At 49.8% G+C, this 13,453-nt stretch overlaps 1 protein-coding gene across 1 annotated transcript in view; it reads left to right on the forward strand.

Annotated features, from left to right (window-relative positions):
* LOC140618932 (2'-5'-oligoadenylate synthase 3-like) overlaps positions 1 to 13,453 on the forward strand; it is a 45,497-nt gene that overhangs the window by 16,819 nt on the left and 15,225 nt on the right. The window contains exons 14-17 of the mRNA XM_072801879.1: positions 244 to 482; positions 1,241 to 1,388; positions 10,650 to 10,853; positions 12,468 to 12,738. Coding sequence (XP_072657980.1) covers positions 244 to 482; positions 1,241 to 1,388; positions 10,650 to 10,853; positions 12,468 to 12,738 — 862 coding nt within the window. The remainder of the gene's footprint in view (positions 1 to 243; positions 483 to 1,240; positions 1,389 to 10,649; positions 10,854 to 12,467; positions 12,739 to 13,453) is intronic.

A 13,453-nucleotide genomic window follows, 5' to 3' on the forward strand; every position in this document is an offset into this window, starting at 1 on the left:
GCTGGTGGAGCAGAAGGAGGGATATTTCGTAGCTCTGGGACCTGAGTTTGCTTTTCTGTAAAATTGGGCTGGCGTCAAAATCCCAAGTTACAGGATTTTGAAGGGATAATGCCCGGCCAGGCATCTGACATGTGGAGGTGCTCAGTGAAATTTTGGGGTGTGCTTGCCAGCTCTGGAAGGGTCCCTCCTGTACTGCTTCATTGCCAGTGTGAACGGACGCATCCTCTTTCCCCTATTCCCCAGTGCAACAAGATGCCCAGGGGGAGAGGCTCCCTGCCCCCCCAGCATGGGCTGGAACTCCTGACGGTGTACGCCTGGGAGCAGGGTGGGCAGAGCGCCCAGTTCAACATGGCCCAGGGCTTCCGCACCGTCCTGGAGCTGGTCAGCCAGTACCGTCAGCTCCGTGTCTACTGGACTGTCAACTACGATAACGAGGACCAGACTGTCAGAGACTTCCTGAGCCGGCAGCTTCGCCAGCCCAGGTTCTGGCCCACCCTCCCCATCACAGAGTCTCAGATACAGGGTCACTGGCTCTCCCCACATCCGGGGGCCTTCCAGGGGAGACAGCAAAATCCTCTTCCCAGAACTGAGCTCCTTTCTAACAGGGATATCCTTAGCACATAAGGGACAGGCAGTCTGTTTCCTGGCCCCGCTCTAGAAGTAGGGTTGCCAGATGAAATGCAAGACTCCGTTCAAGTTTGAAATTCAGACAAACGGTGAATGACTTTTTAGTATAAGTGTGTCCCACGTGGTATTAGGGATATACTTATGTTGATCCAAAGCTCAAATTTAACTGGGCATCCTCTCTTTCTATTTGTTAAACCTGGCAACCCTACCTGTGAGCCCACTAGGTAATGTAAGCATGTCTTATTCTTTGGGATTTTGCCTGCCTCTGCAGAGAGAGCAGAGGTGCTTTCACAAACTCATGGTGCATCTCCAGCCCACAGAAAACGGCAACTTAGCATGATATGTTGAAAAAAACTCTGAGATGGTGACATCTCCCACAGGTCTAGGAAGGGAGAATGGTAGGACCAGTACCCAGACTGGTTACCAACGCCTGCTACCTGCTGAAGGGGTGTGGCCCAGATGAACATGGTGATTGATTAGTAATGTCTACCCTGGATGCAGAAGGGAGAAGTGGCCCAGGCAGAGTATTGGGTGAGGGAGAACAGTCCAACCAGTACCTCAGGAGGATACCCAGATGTTACTAGGATAAAACTGACCCTAATGGGAATTGCAGGCCCATCATCCTGGATCCAGCTGACCCGACAGGCAACCTCGGCCATAATGCTCGCTGGGACCTGTTGGCCACAGAAGCTAAAGCCTGCATGTCTGCCCTGTGCTGCACAGACAGGGATGGCACCCCCATCCAACCATGGCCAGTGAAGGTGAGAGAACTATGTGCAGCAGGGGCACACTTCGTTGGGGACAGTGTGCTCAGGAGAGGGGCGTGACTCCAGCCAGAGGGGCAGGCCCAGCCATGGCCCCATATGTGTGCCTATGCCCCATGTCCTGGATGTCCTTGTGGTCTCAGCTTCGCCAGGAAGGTTAGGCCTAACCAACTTCTTCTATAACCTTCCCCCAGGCTGCTGTGTGAAGGCCAGCGAGTCTATGTTTGTACCAGATGGGCAGAAGGACACCAGCCCTGGTGTGAGGAGACTCAGGGTTATCTACTAGTGTGTGTGTCTGCGCACACACGCATGTGTACGTGTATGTGAGAGAGAGATTGATCCAGTGACTCCACTCCTCTGTCCAACCTCCCATCTGACATCCCTGCCTCCCCACCCCGCACTCTCCTGCTCTGTATACCCAGCCCGGCTGAGCCGCATTGAACACCCGCTTGCATCAGATGGGCACTGGCCACCTCACAGACTCCCCTGCCTCTTGTGCCATGCATCAGAGTCCAGGATCTGTGGGTTGGCCGCAGCCTGAGTTGCCAGCCTCCTGCCATGACAGTGCTCTCAGTTACTGTTGCATCCTACACTGTGTTCTACCCCTGCTGAGAATGTCCTCCACCTTCCTGACTTCTCTGCCCATCCAAACCAGCTCACATCTCCTGTTGAAACTCATCCTTGTCCTCCCAGTGGCCTCTCCTTCTTCTCCAATCCAACAACTTTTCACAGAGAAAACAGTATTCATGCCATTTGTCAGCCACAGTCAGTTGATAGTGGCTGCCTGGAGTCCTGTGTTCCAGAGGATTCTGAAGAATGGCTCCATGCCTGGGAAGAGTGATCCGATCAATTAGTGATGTCTGCCATGGATGCAGTAAAGAAAAGGGATGGCATGAGTGCTGTGATTGATTAGCAGTGTCTGGCCTGGATGCAGGACTACAGTGTATGCCTAAACTACTGAGGAGCTCTCTGAGCTCAGCCACTGGCAGGAGAGCATGCCCAGATTGGCTAGTTTTGTCTGTCACAGACAGGGAGTGGGGGCATGTGTACTATGCAATTCCTCATGGGACACCTGACTGAGCACCTTATGGCTAGAGCCTTATTTTCTTCCCCAGATGTGTATCTTAAGGGCCATGCCCTATTTGCCTTCCTGAATTTTTCCTGGGCTCCTGTCTTCTCTCTTGACCTGCTAGAACATTGCCAATGGGATTCTCCATCCCCAGAGCCTAAAGATGCCAAAGCCCAAACAGCAGTGCACAACCTGCTTCTCTCTGCCTTCCAGAGCAAATGCACCAGGTGCATGCGAGGGGCACTCCAGTGTCCCTCTTAGTCAGGGCTCAGCACAGAAAATGGAATAGTCCAAGAATCATAAGCAGAAAGGGACTCGATCTAAATCCCTGGATGGTCTGGAGGAGCTGAAGGCAGGGGCTGTGACCGGGCTGTGGGTTTCAGATTAGAGTACCATGGCTGAATCACCGGTCAGGAAGCTGTTGCTGCCAATGGCACTGTCACTGTGCCACAGCCTCACAGCCACAGAGCGGGGGCCAGACCCAGAATGTTGGTTGTCTGGGCTTGCTCGCCATCAGCTCAGCAGGACGATGCCTCGGTCCCCCTTCTTTAGCACAATCTGAATTACAGCCAGAACTCTGGTTGCAGGGCCCGCAGGAGCGAATGTTGAGTCTCCCACCCTTTGTAGCGCAGGGAGGAACAGATGCCTAGCGCCGACAACCAGAGTCTGGGACAGCATCCGTAGCAGTTGCACTGTGAGCGTCTGTCATCTGGGTGGGTGAAGGGGTGGCCCATCCCAGAGGGAGGACCAGGAGGAGGCAGGCCAGCAGGAGCCATTATGCATCTCCCCACCCCCTGCCCCTACTGCCCCCTGCATGTCTCAGAGAGTCTGATGCTCCGTGGCCTGTTGCTGGGCACTGCCTGTCGGGTGCTGAGTCCCTTGGGGCTGCTATCACAAGAACGTCAGAACAGGTAGTTTATCAACAACAGAAATTATTCCTGGCAGTTCTGGGGGCCGGAAGTCAGCACAGTCAGGTTCTGCTGAGAGCCTTCCAGCTTGTACATTCCTTGTGTCCTCACTTGGCAGAGAGCTAGCCACCCCTCCCTCCTCCTCTTGTAAGGGCACTAATCCCATTCCTGAGGGCTCCACCCTCAAGACCTAATCGCCTCCCAAAGACCACAGGTCCTCATACCATCACAGTAGGGTTAGGGTTTCCACATAGGAACTGGGGTACACAAGCCACTGCAGGGATGCAGGATGGGGGTGGGGGCGAGGAAGGGCCTTCCCCCCACTACCTCTGTGCTTGGAGAGAGACAGTGCTAGAGAGCAGTTCCTCTGCTTCCCCTGGGACTAGGGCTAGGAGGGTCCCCTACCACCTGCACCACCTGTGTGCCTCCATCCCTATCCTGCCCGCTCTGGCAGCTGAACTGATGCTGAGGACACATGGTGTTAATAGAGTCTTCTTAGACTACCTCACTGCCTGCCTGCATATCAGGGGATGGGATTCTCAGGACCCCAAGTTAGCCCTTTAGGGTTGGCCAGTTCCAAGAGCTCAGGGCAGACACTTGCAGGCAGCAGAGACCTACCCCACCAAGTGTCCAGCAGCAGGTGGGGACCTGGCCTTGGCCTCACAAGCTGCTGGTTGTCTTCCTGGGAGGAACTGGTGGCTGGTCTGAGTAACTTCCACTTCATGACAGGGACTCTAGGCTTCCCCCTCAAAATGATTCTTGAATTAGGTTACCCTAATTGCGAGATGGTGGGAAATGGGGTAGATCCGGTAGGTAGAAGGTAAGGAGGACCAGTCACTTGGGCTGGGCTGATCTGAGCAGGGATTTATTTTACTCTTAGCTCCTTGATTTTTGACAATTGGCCACCCTGGTATTGACATGGTAACCCCACTGTAACTTTTGAGGGCTTCCTGATATAGCCACACCCTTCAACGTCAATCTTAACTTGATTTACACATTTAATGATCCTAAAGATATCCACAAAAATGCCCTTGTGCGCTTTTCTCTGGAAGTAGACAAACTGATACTGAAGTTCTTATGGAAACATATGCATGCAAGAAAAGTTCAGAAAAATGCAGGAAAAAAGGGAGTAGCCCTAGCCACTATTAAAATTTACGGGGGTGGGGAGGTGCACCTGGGTGCCTCAGTGGTTGAGCATCAGCCTTTGGCTCAGGTCGTGATCCCGAGGTCCTGGGATCGAGTCCTACATCGGGCTCCCTGCATGGAGCCTGCTTCTCCCTCTGCCGATGTCACTACCTCTCTCTGTGTGTCTCTTGTGAATAAATAAATAAAATCTTTAAAAAAATAAAAAAAAAAATAATAAAAAACGAGGATCCCTGGGTGTCTCAGCGGTTTAACACCTGCCTTTGGCCCAGGGCCCGATCCTGGGGTCCCCGGATCGAGTTCCGCATCGGGCTCCCGGCATGGAGCCTGCTTCTCCCTCTGTCTGTGTCTCTGCCTCTCTCTCTCTCTCTCTCTGTCTCTCAAGAATAAATAAATAAAATATTTAAAAAACAACAACAAAAACCTTAGTAGAAAGCCACAGCCTTAGGGGAAAAAAATATGAAAAGGTAAATGTGATCAATCAGCAATTGAATGCTAAACAGAGAGCCAGAAGACCTCCTTGGTAGCACACACAGAGGCTCCATTGCCAGAAGCCAGAAGCCAGAAGGAAATGAGGACCCAGTCCAGAAACGCACAGTGCGCAATGTAGAACTCCAAGAAAGTGTTTTTTGTTTTTTGTTCAATTTAACTTTTAATTTTTAAAAAAATTGTCATTGAGATATAATTCACATACTGTGAATTTCAACTTTTAAAGTGTACAATTAAGCTGGTTTGGAGATAGTCACAAAGTTTATATTTAGGATATTCACAAGGCAAGCCACGTTACAAGGGGGATCCATTATACTACTTCCAGAACATTTTCATCAGCCCCAAGAGAAACCTGAAACCCATTAGTAGTCACTGCATTGCCATCACCCTTTGCCCCCAATCCCTGGCCATCACTCATCTGCTTTCTGTCTCTATTATCAACACTTCATATAAATGGAATCACACAATATTTGTCCTTCTGTGTCTGGCTTCTTTCACTTAGCATCACATTTTCGAAGTCCATCCGTGTTGTAACTTATATGTCAGTGCTCTTTCCTTGTTATTACTGGACAATATTCCATGGTATGAAGAGACCACATTTGTCCATTCATCCTTTGATGAATGTTTGGACTGTCTCCACTTTTTGGCCATTATGAAAAATGCTATGAATGTTTGTATATGATTTTATGTAAACATGGATTTTCATTTCTCTTGGGTGTATATATATGCCCAAGAGAATTGCTGGAATCATGAAATTACTGGCTTACGTGTGTTTAACCATGAGGGCCCACCTCCCCATATTCCACAGCAGCTGTGGAATTGACACACCCTCCAGCTGTGAATGGGGGTTCTCCGCATCCTGCCCAACACTTGTTATTGTCTATCATTTTGATGATAGCCACCCTTGTTGGTGTAAAAGAGTTACATACTCTCAATCAGTTCTGCTAACTAAGATCAGGACTCTACTTGGGAAAGAATGGGACTCTGACATACCACCTGGAGACGTAAGGGTGAAGCCCCTGAAGATCTTGAGTCCTCAGATTCTTCTGAACCATTAGAGCTGCAGAAATGGCCCAGAGACCTTTCCTATTAAAAGCTTGCATCTCCCCTACCCTTTACAAGGAGACGCTGCAGTGGCCTCTCTTCCATAAATTACCCCCTGGCTCCCATGGCCTGCACCCACTCCCCCTTCTGCATGGTAGGCCTAGAACGAGGGCTAAGTCCCAAAATAAGCCAGCTGAGGATTCTAGGCCTAATGAGGGAGGGATGGACCTGTACCCCCAAATAGTGGAAGAGCCAGCCAATGTGTAGCAACAAGTCAGGTGGCTATGAGTGGGAATGGACCCAAGGTTACTTGATCAAGGGGCTGTTGTTTTCTTTTTAATTTTTTTTAATTTATTTATGATAGTCACAGAGAGAGAGAGAGAGAGGTAGAGACATAGGCAGAGGGAGAAGCAGGCTCCATGCACCGGGAGCCCGATGTGGGATTCGATCCTGGGTCTCCAGGATCGCGCCCTGGGCCAAAGGCAGGCGCCAAACCGCTGAGCCACACAGGGATCCCAAGGGGCTGTTGAAGAAGAGTTTATTGATTTGGAAATCCCTCCTGGAATTCAGGACTTCATAGGCTGGCCAGGAGCCCAGTAGAAGATGCAAGCTTGACGCTGGCAAAGCTTCTAGAAAAATGAAGAAGTTTAAGTGCCACACTGAGTGAGATCCGAATGACAATACTGTCTGAAGGATGGGGGAAGATGGGGTCTTTCTCGAAGGTCAGAGAGATGGACCTGGGGGGGTAATAGGCCACCTAAGGCCAAAAGACCCATCAAATGATCTCTCATGGAAGAGCAGAGAAGACAACTTTATGGAGGCCATGAGGAATAGGCCAGTATGCGCCCCAGCATTGCTAAGAAGTTCAAGGTGCCTCCTCCATAGCAGACATCATCATGGTCCCCCTACTAGCGCTGGGGATGGTGGACCTTGAAATAACAGCAGCCACAAGACAACGTTCTCCCATTAGGTGGACACAATTCTACTGTGAGGGGAAGGGTCAAGGGGTAGCTGGAAGGCTCTGAGCCCCAGAGAGTTAAGGAGCTGGTGATAAAATAGGGTGTCCCTAGGAGCAGACGAAAATGGACCACGAACCAGGGAAGTGCTCAATCTGAACCATAGATATACTTCAAGGACCAATAATTAGGACTCAGGGAACTTCCCTCCAAATTGACATCATACCTTCCTCAGTGCTTCCCAGGGAGCCCATCTGTGATCCATGACAACTCCAGAAAACATCTGATCCTAGAGTGGGGGGTGTGGGGGGGAGGCTATAAAGATCAACTTAGGAGAACTATTAAAATTTTAATATAAAGGACGCCTAGGTGGCTCAGTGGTTGAGTAGCTGCCTTTGGCACAGGTCATGATCCCAGGGTCCTGGGATCGAGTCCTGCAGGGAGCCTGTTTCTCCTTCTGTCTATGTCTCTGCCTCTCTCTGTGTGTCTCTCATGAATGAATAAATAAAATCTTTTTTAAAAATTTAAGAATCTATTCCTTATATGTGCTATAAGAAATGATAACATTATATCAATGTTAAAATCCTAAACCACATCACCATCACCGTTCTGTGTTTATGCAACAAGCTATCCATGTGCTTAGGGGATACCTATCGAAGTATCTAAGAGGAAAGAGGTCTGGTGATTTTGACATGTCAAAGATTCATCAGTTCTAACAAACGTTCCAGTCTTGGGGCCGGGGGGATGTGGATAGTGGGGGAGGCTGCGCATGGGAGGGCAGGGGATCTCTGGGAAATCTCTGGGCCTTCTGCTTAATTTTACTTCAAAATATAAAGCCTATTTTTTAAAAGATTTTATTTATTTATTAATGAGAGACACAGAAAGAGGCAGAGACATAGGCAGAGGGAGAAGCAGGCTCCCTGCAGGGAGCCTGATGTGGGACTTGATCCCAGGACCCCAGGATTACAACTTGAGCCAAAGGCAGACGCTAAACCACTGAGCCACCCAGTTGTCCCTATAAAGTCAACTAAAAAAAAAAAAAAAAACTCAACTAAAAGGGCATAATGTCTGCAACATGCGCTCAAACAACAGCAATACCGTAATAATACCGATTAGATGTCCATATAGATAAATGAGGAACCAGTGTGGCAAAATATTTGAGGGGAAGGGCATAAGGGATTTCTTTGTATTGATCTCCCACATTTTCTCAGGGTTTCAAATTATTTCAAAATAAAATGTGTTAAAAATAATAATAAAGCATGGACTTTGGAATTAGGTCATGCAGAGTTAGAAGCTAGCCAGACAACCTATGAGCTGTGTGACCTTCCACCTCTTGGAGCCTTCATATTCTCACCTAGAAAAGGAGCCTACTGACCCCCTGACCAGCCTACCTCTAGATGTGGCAGGAACAGTCATAAGGACAAGGAAAGACCCTTATCAGGTGGGTGTGGTAGCTAAGATTCTCCAGAGAAACAGAAGCAATGGGATGTATAGATCCACTTCAGGAACTGGCTTTTACTGTTGTGGAAGCTAGAAAGTCCCAATTTTGTAGGGGGGAGGCTGGAGACGCAGAAAGAAGTTGATGTTGCAGTTTGAGTGTGAAGGCCATCTGCTGGTGGATTTTCTTCTTCCTCAGGAGAGGTCGGTCTTTTTTCTATTAAGGCCTTCAACTGATTACGAGGCCCACCCAAGTTATGAAGAGCATTCTGCTTTATTCAAAGTCTACTGATTGAAATGTTAATCTCAACTGGGAAAAAAAAAAAAAAAACCTTCACAAAAAGATCTAGAATAATGTTCGACCAAATATCTGGGTACCATGGCCCAGCCAAGTTGACATACAAAATTAGTCATCACAGTGGAGAAGAGCTCTGTTCTTCCCACATTTCAGGGATTTTTTTCTGCCTTCTGTATTATTTATTATTGCTGGATAGAGTTAGAGGCAGCTGATGGGAGCCCTGAGGGGGTTTCACTTTCATATAGTTCTGAATGGAGTTGCACATCTGTTTCCCCTCTGGCCTATGCACTCCTAGGCTTGTGTCCCATCCTTGCTGGGCCACGTAGGTGCCTGCTGGGGCTTCGTAAGCATCCACATGCAGGCTGAGGAACTGGGTGCAAGAAGGTCCCTCCTGCGGACCACTCTAGGATCTATACGTGCCCAGTGATATAGTTTTGGAATGTTAGTGTGTTTGGTGGGGTCCAGAGCTGGTGGCCAAGAAAGAATTCTTGAGATATCTTTGGTCAGAAAGGTGGTCTTATTAAAGCACAGGGACAGGACCCCTGGGCAGAAAGAGCTGCTGCCCCAGGGTTGTGAGGGGCAACTGACCATATACTTTGGGGTTGGGGAAGTAAAGAGAAGGGACGTTCCAAAAGGATTCCGTATGCTGAAGAAGACTCCCAGGATCCTGGAGGCCTGGCTATTGTCAGGCTGAGGTCGTTTTTTTCCTTCTAGGGAGCCAGAGGCAGCGTTAACTTTAAGACAGTTGGGGATTTCCTGGAGAATGTTATACTCAGCCTGCCTCACGGATTTATCAATGGGCTGTGGGTTCTAAGGTTATCTCACTTTATTTCCTTTTTTAAAACAAATTTATTAAAATTAAATTAAATTAAATTTCGTCTCTGCCTTTGTGTCCCACATCACCCAGCAGCAGAACTGAAACCTGAACCTGGCTTAATCTTTGCCTTTCCGTGTGTCCCCAAGCAAATCAATCCCCTCTCTGGGTCCCTTTCCCCTCACTGCCCCATAGACTCTGACTTCCCTGGCCCCAGAGACAAGGGTGTGAAAAAGAAAAAACCAAGCCCCACGTGGAATCATTTGCCCCCTCACCTCCACCCAGTGACAGCAAACCGAGACTTAATTACAATTTTAACCTATGCCTGGAATGGGATCTTTGAAGAGTCAGCCTGAGATTTCCCCATCAGCACTAGTGATGTCATCTGCAGGTTAAAAACCCTGCCTGTCCAGTCCTTTGGCCCAAAAAAGATGTCCTGGCCTGAACCCGTCCTTTCTTTTCCCCTTCATAGCTTCTTGCCCCGCCCTCCTTCCTATAAAAACCTTCCACTGTGTACAACTTTTGGAGCTCTTTCTACTTGCTAGGTGGGATGCTGCCGGACTTATGAATCATTCAAAAAAGCCAATTAGATCTTCAGATGTACGCCACTGAATTTTGTTTTTTAACAAGGGGGAAAAGGGAAAGAGCTTCCAAAGATGACCCCTGTCCCCTGTAAAAAGATTATTTGCTTAACAACTTCTTAGGTAGCATTTGCTGAGCATCCTCCTCCCCCCCTCCCCGTTCGAACAGGAACTCTGTGAGAGAAGTACCATTGTTATGCCATTTCACAGATGGGGAAGTCGAGGCACAAATAGAGCTGGCGATGTGCTCAAGGACACACTGGCATTTATCCAGGCATCCTTAAGGCAGCTGCAGGATCCGGTTGAGCACAAGGACGCCCTGGGAGGAGCCGACAGGCTGCTGTCCACCGTGCGGGGGTGGGCAGAAATCTAGATTGAGGAAGTCAGCCGGGAGCACTCTGGGTTTCGGTTTCTAGGCTCTCTCCCTGTGATTTGCAGTTTCCTGGCTCTTGAATGAGTTTTGATTTCCTGGCTCCAGGCAAGGGAGTGGCTCCCTCTCCTCTCCCTCTCTTCAGTTAGCTGCCACCACAGCCTCTGGCAGGAGCAATGGGAATCTGGGGGTCGCATCTGTACTCTGTGCAGCCAGAGAGGCTGGACGAATTGATCCAGAACTCCCTGAGGCCCTACGGAGAATGCCAGAAACAGATAGATGACGCCGTGGACACCATCTGTGCCGCTCTGCAGGAAACGGAGCAGATCCCCACCGTACTAAGTGTGGTTCAAGTGAGTGGAAGGCTGGGGGGGGGGGGGGGGTGGGATCAGGGCTTCCAGGAGCCAGGAGTTTCCATGGCCACCAGAAGGGGAGTGACAGGGTCCCTAGCACCTTCCGGGTGACAGGCCTTGGGTGCACCAGACTTCATCTTGAACCCCCCTCGACGGAAGCGATGGAGGGGTTTAGGAGCAGCTCTGCCTTTACTACTGTGCACCCCCCGGGCAGGTTGCTTTAACCCCCTGTGCTTCAGTCTCTGAATCTGTAAAATGGGAGAGGAGTAATAGTCCTCTCGAACTGTAATGAGGCTTAAGCATACAATGTTCTTAGTACAGGGCCTGGTACATAGTTAGCGCTCAATAAGCGAGCTGCGGTTCTTCACCGTTATTGTTTCCATCCGCCTCGTATTATAGAGGAGTAAACCGAGGCTGGGTGATCCAGTAAAACCACCCAAAGGTCGCTCTGTGATTTCTCCATGGCAAGAGGGGGTGGCTCTCGTGAGGTAGAAATGTTTGCTGCTAGGAGCAGGAATCCCAGGGCTGAAGATTTCGGGCCTTCAGGGAAGAAATGGTGCTGGGAAGATGCCAGGATCCTAGGGTGGGAGCAGTCAGAGGCACCCCTGCCCCTCTCAACTCACTCGCTAGCCCTGGAGCCCTACTTACCTGCACTCCCAAGGCCTCCTGGCCTCCGCCTCCTGCATGCCCAGCAGCCCTAGCAGTAGAAACACCTGGACACTTGGTGTCCCTGGGCCTTGGCCCAGATGAGGGACCTGAAGCAGGAGGAAGTTACTTAGTAGCTGGAGGCAGAGCTCGAATTTCAGCCCAGATTGTCTGCTTGGGAGGATGTGCCCTTAACCACTACGCCATCGTGCCTCTCGATACTGTTCGCTTTTTCCTAATGAAAATATAACCTAGGAAAGGGGCACGGATCTAAATGTACAGCCCGATGGATTGCCGCAAACAACCTACCTGTGTAACCTACGCCCAAATTGAGAAACAAAGCCTCCTGGCGCCCAAGAGCCTCTCGATCCACAATCCAGTTCCTCCCCACCAACCCTCCTAACAACTCTCCTGACCTCTGACACCATAGATTCCTTGTGCCTCTTTTTTTTTTTTAACTTTGCGTCATTGTAGGGTGACCAACCATCCTGGTCTGCCAGAGACCGAGGGCTTTTCTCAGACGTGGGCCTTTCGGTGCTAAAACTGGGACTGTCCTGGGAAAACCAGACAGGTTGATCACCGGATATAAATGAAATCGTGCACGGGGTGACTTTATTGTGTGGTTTCTTTGACCCCATCCTGTCTGTGAAGTTTACGTTGTTGCGTGCCAGCGTTCCTTTATCCTTTCGACGCTGGATAGTATTCAGTGTGCGAGTACACCGCGTTTGTCCATGCCACTGCTGAGGGCCATTTGAGCTGCCTCCAGTCAGAGGCTTGTATGAAAAGTGCTACAGTGGGCATCCTGATTCAGGTCTTCGGATGGACAAATGGCCTCCTGCCACTCAGTTTTTAAAGACTATGGTGACATTTGTGGCTTTTGCTTGATTTGAGAAATACTACTGCTTGCTGGGGCATTGGGGGACCCCCAAAGGCTCCAGAGTCTCACATCTGCATCTCTGTCACTGGCAGGGTGGCTCCTATGGCAGGAAAACAGTGTTGAGGGGCAACTCAGATGGGATGATTGTCATCTTTGTCAGTGACCTTGAGCAGTTCCAAGATCAGAAAAGAAGCCAAGATAAAATCCTCAACAAGATCTGGCAGCTTCTGAAAGCCTGTCAGCTCGCCATGAAGCTGCCGGCCAAAATGGAGGTCCAGAGGTTCAGAGATGGGCTCATCTTCCAGCTGTCCACAAAATGGCAGAGCATCACTTTTAAGGTGCTGCCTGCCTACAATGCTCTGGGTGAGTTGCTCCTGGGTGTGTGCAGGGCACTGGTCTGGAGAGGTGTGTCGAGACAGCAAAGCCAAAGAAAGGGGCAGCAGACAGCTATGTGGGTCCTCTAGGCCGGGGATGGTTCAGACACCACTGGTATGGCCCAAAGCCAGGGACCACATACCTTCAAGAGAGGAGGTCCCTCCTGCGCTAGGCGTACTCTCTTCACACACCCAGTTCTAAAAGCCCTAGAATAAGGGATGCCTGGGAGGCCATTGGTTGAGCATCTGCCTTCGGCTCAGGGTGTGATCCCAGGGTCCCGGGATGGAGTTCCGCATGGGGCTCCCCGCAGGGAGCCTGCTTCTCCCTCTGCCTGTGTCTCTGCCTCTCTCCCTGTGTCTCATGAATAAATAAATAAAATCTTTAAAAATAAAATAAAAGACCTAGAATAAAAGCCCAGATCTTCTAAACCCCAAGGCAGGACGCCTTTAAGATAACACACACACAGCTCAGTGACTCACATGCACAGGCAGACAACCAACTTAGAGAAAAGTGCCCCAGTTTGGAAGGTGGGCAGCCCTCAGTTCCTGTCCTGGTCCCACCGCTTAGCCGCTTTGGCCAACTCTAAGATCAGCCTCGAAATGGCTGCTTTACAGGACCTTAAGGATGATAAGAACTACCTCAAACAAGGGCTGGGTCAAAGTGAAGAGATCCCATGTGACTCAGAATTCTTAGGAAATCCTAT

The sequence above is a fragment of the Canis lupus genome, chromosome 27 (genome assembly GCF_048164855.1).
Source record: "Canis lupus baileyi chromosome 27, mCanLup2.hap1, whole genome shotgun sequence".
Lineage (NCBI taxonomy): Eukaryota > Metazoa > Chordata > Mammalia > Carnivora > Canidae > Canis > Canis lupus.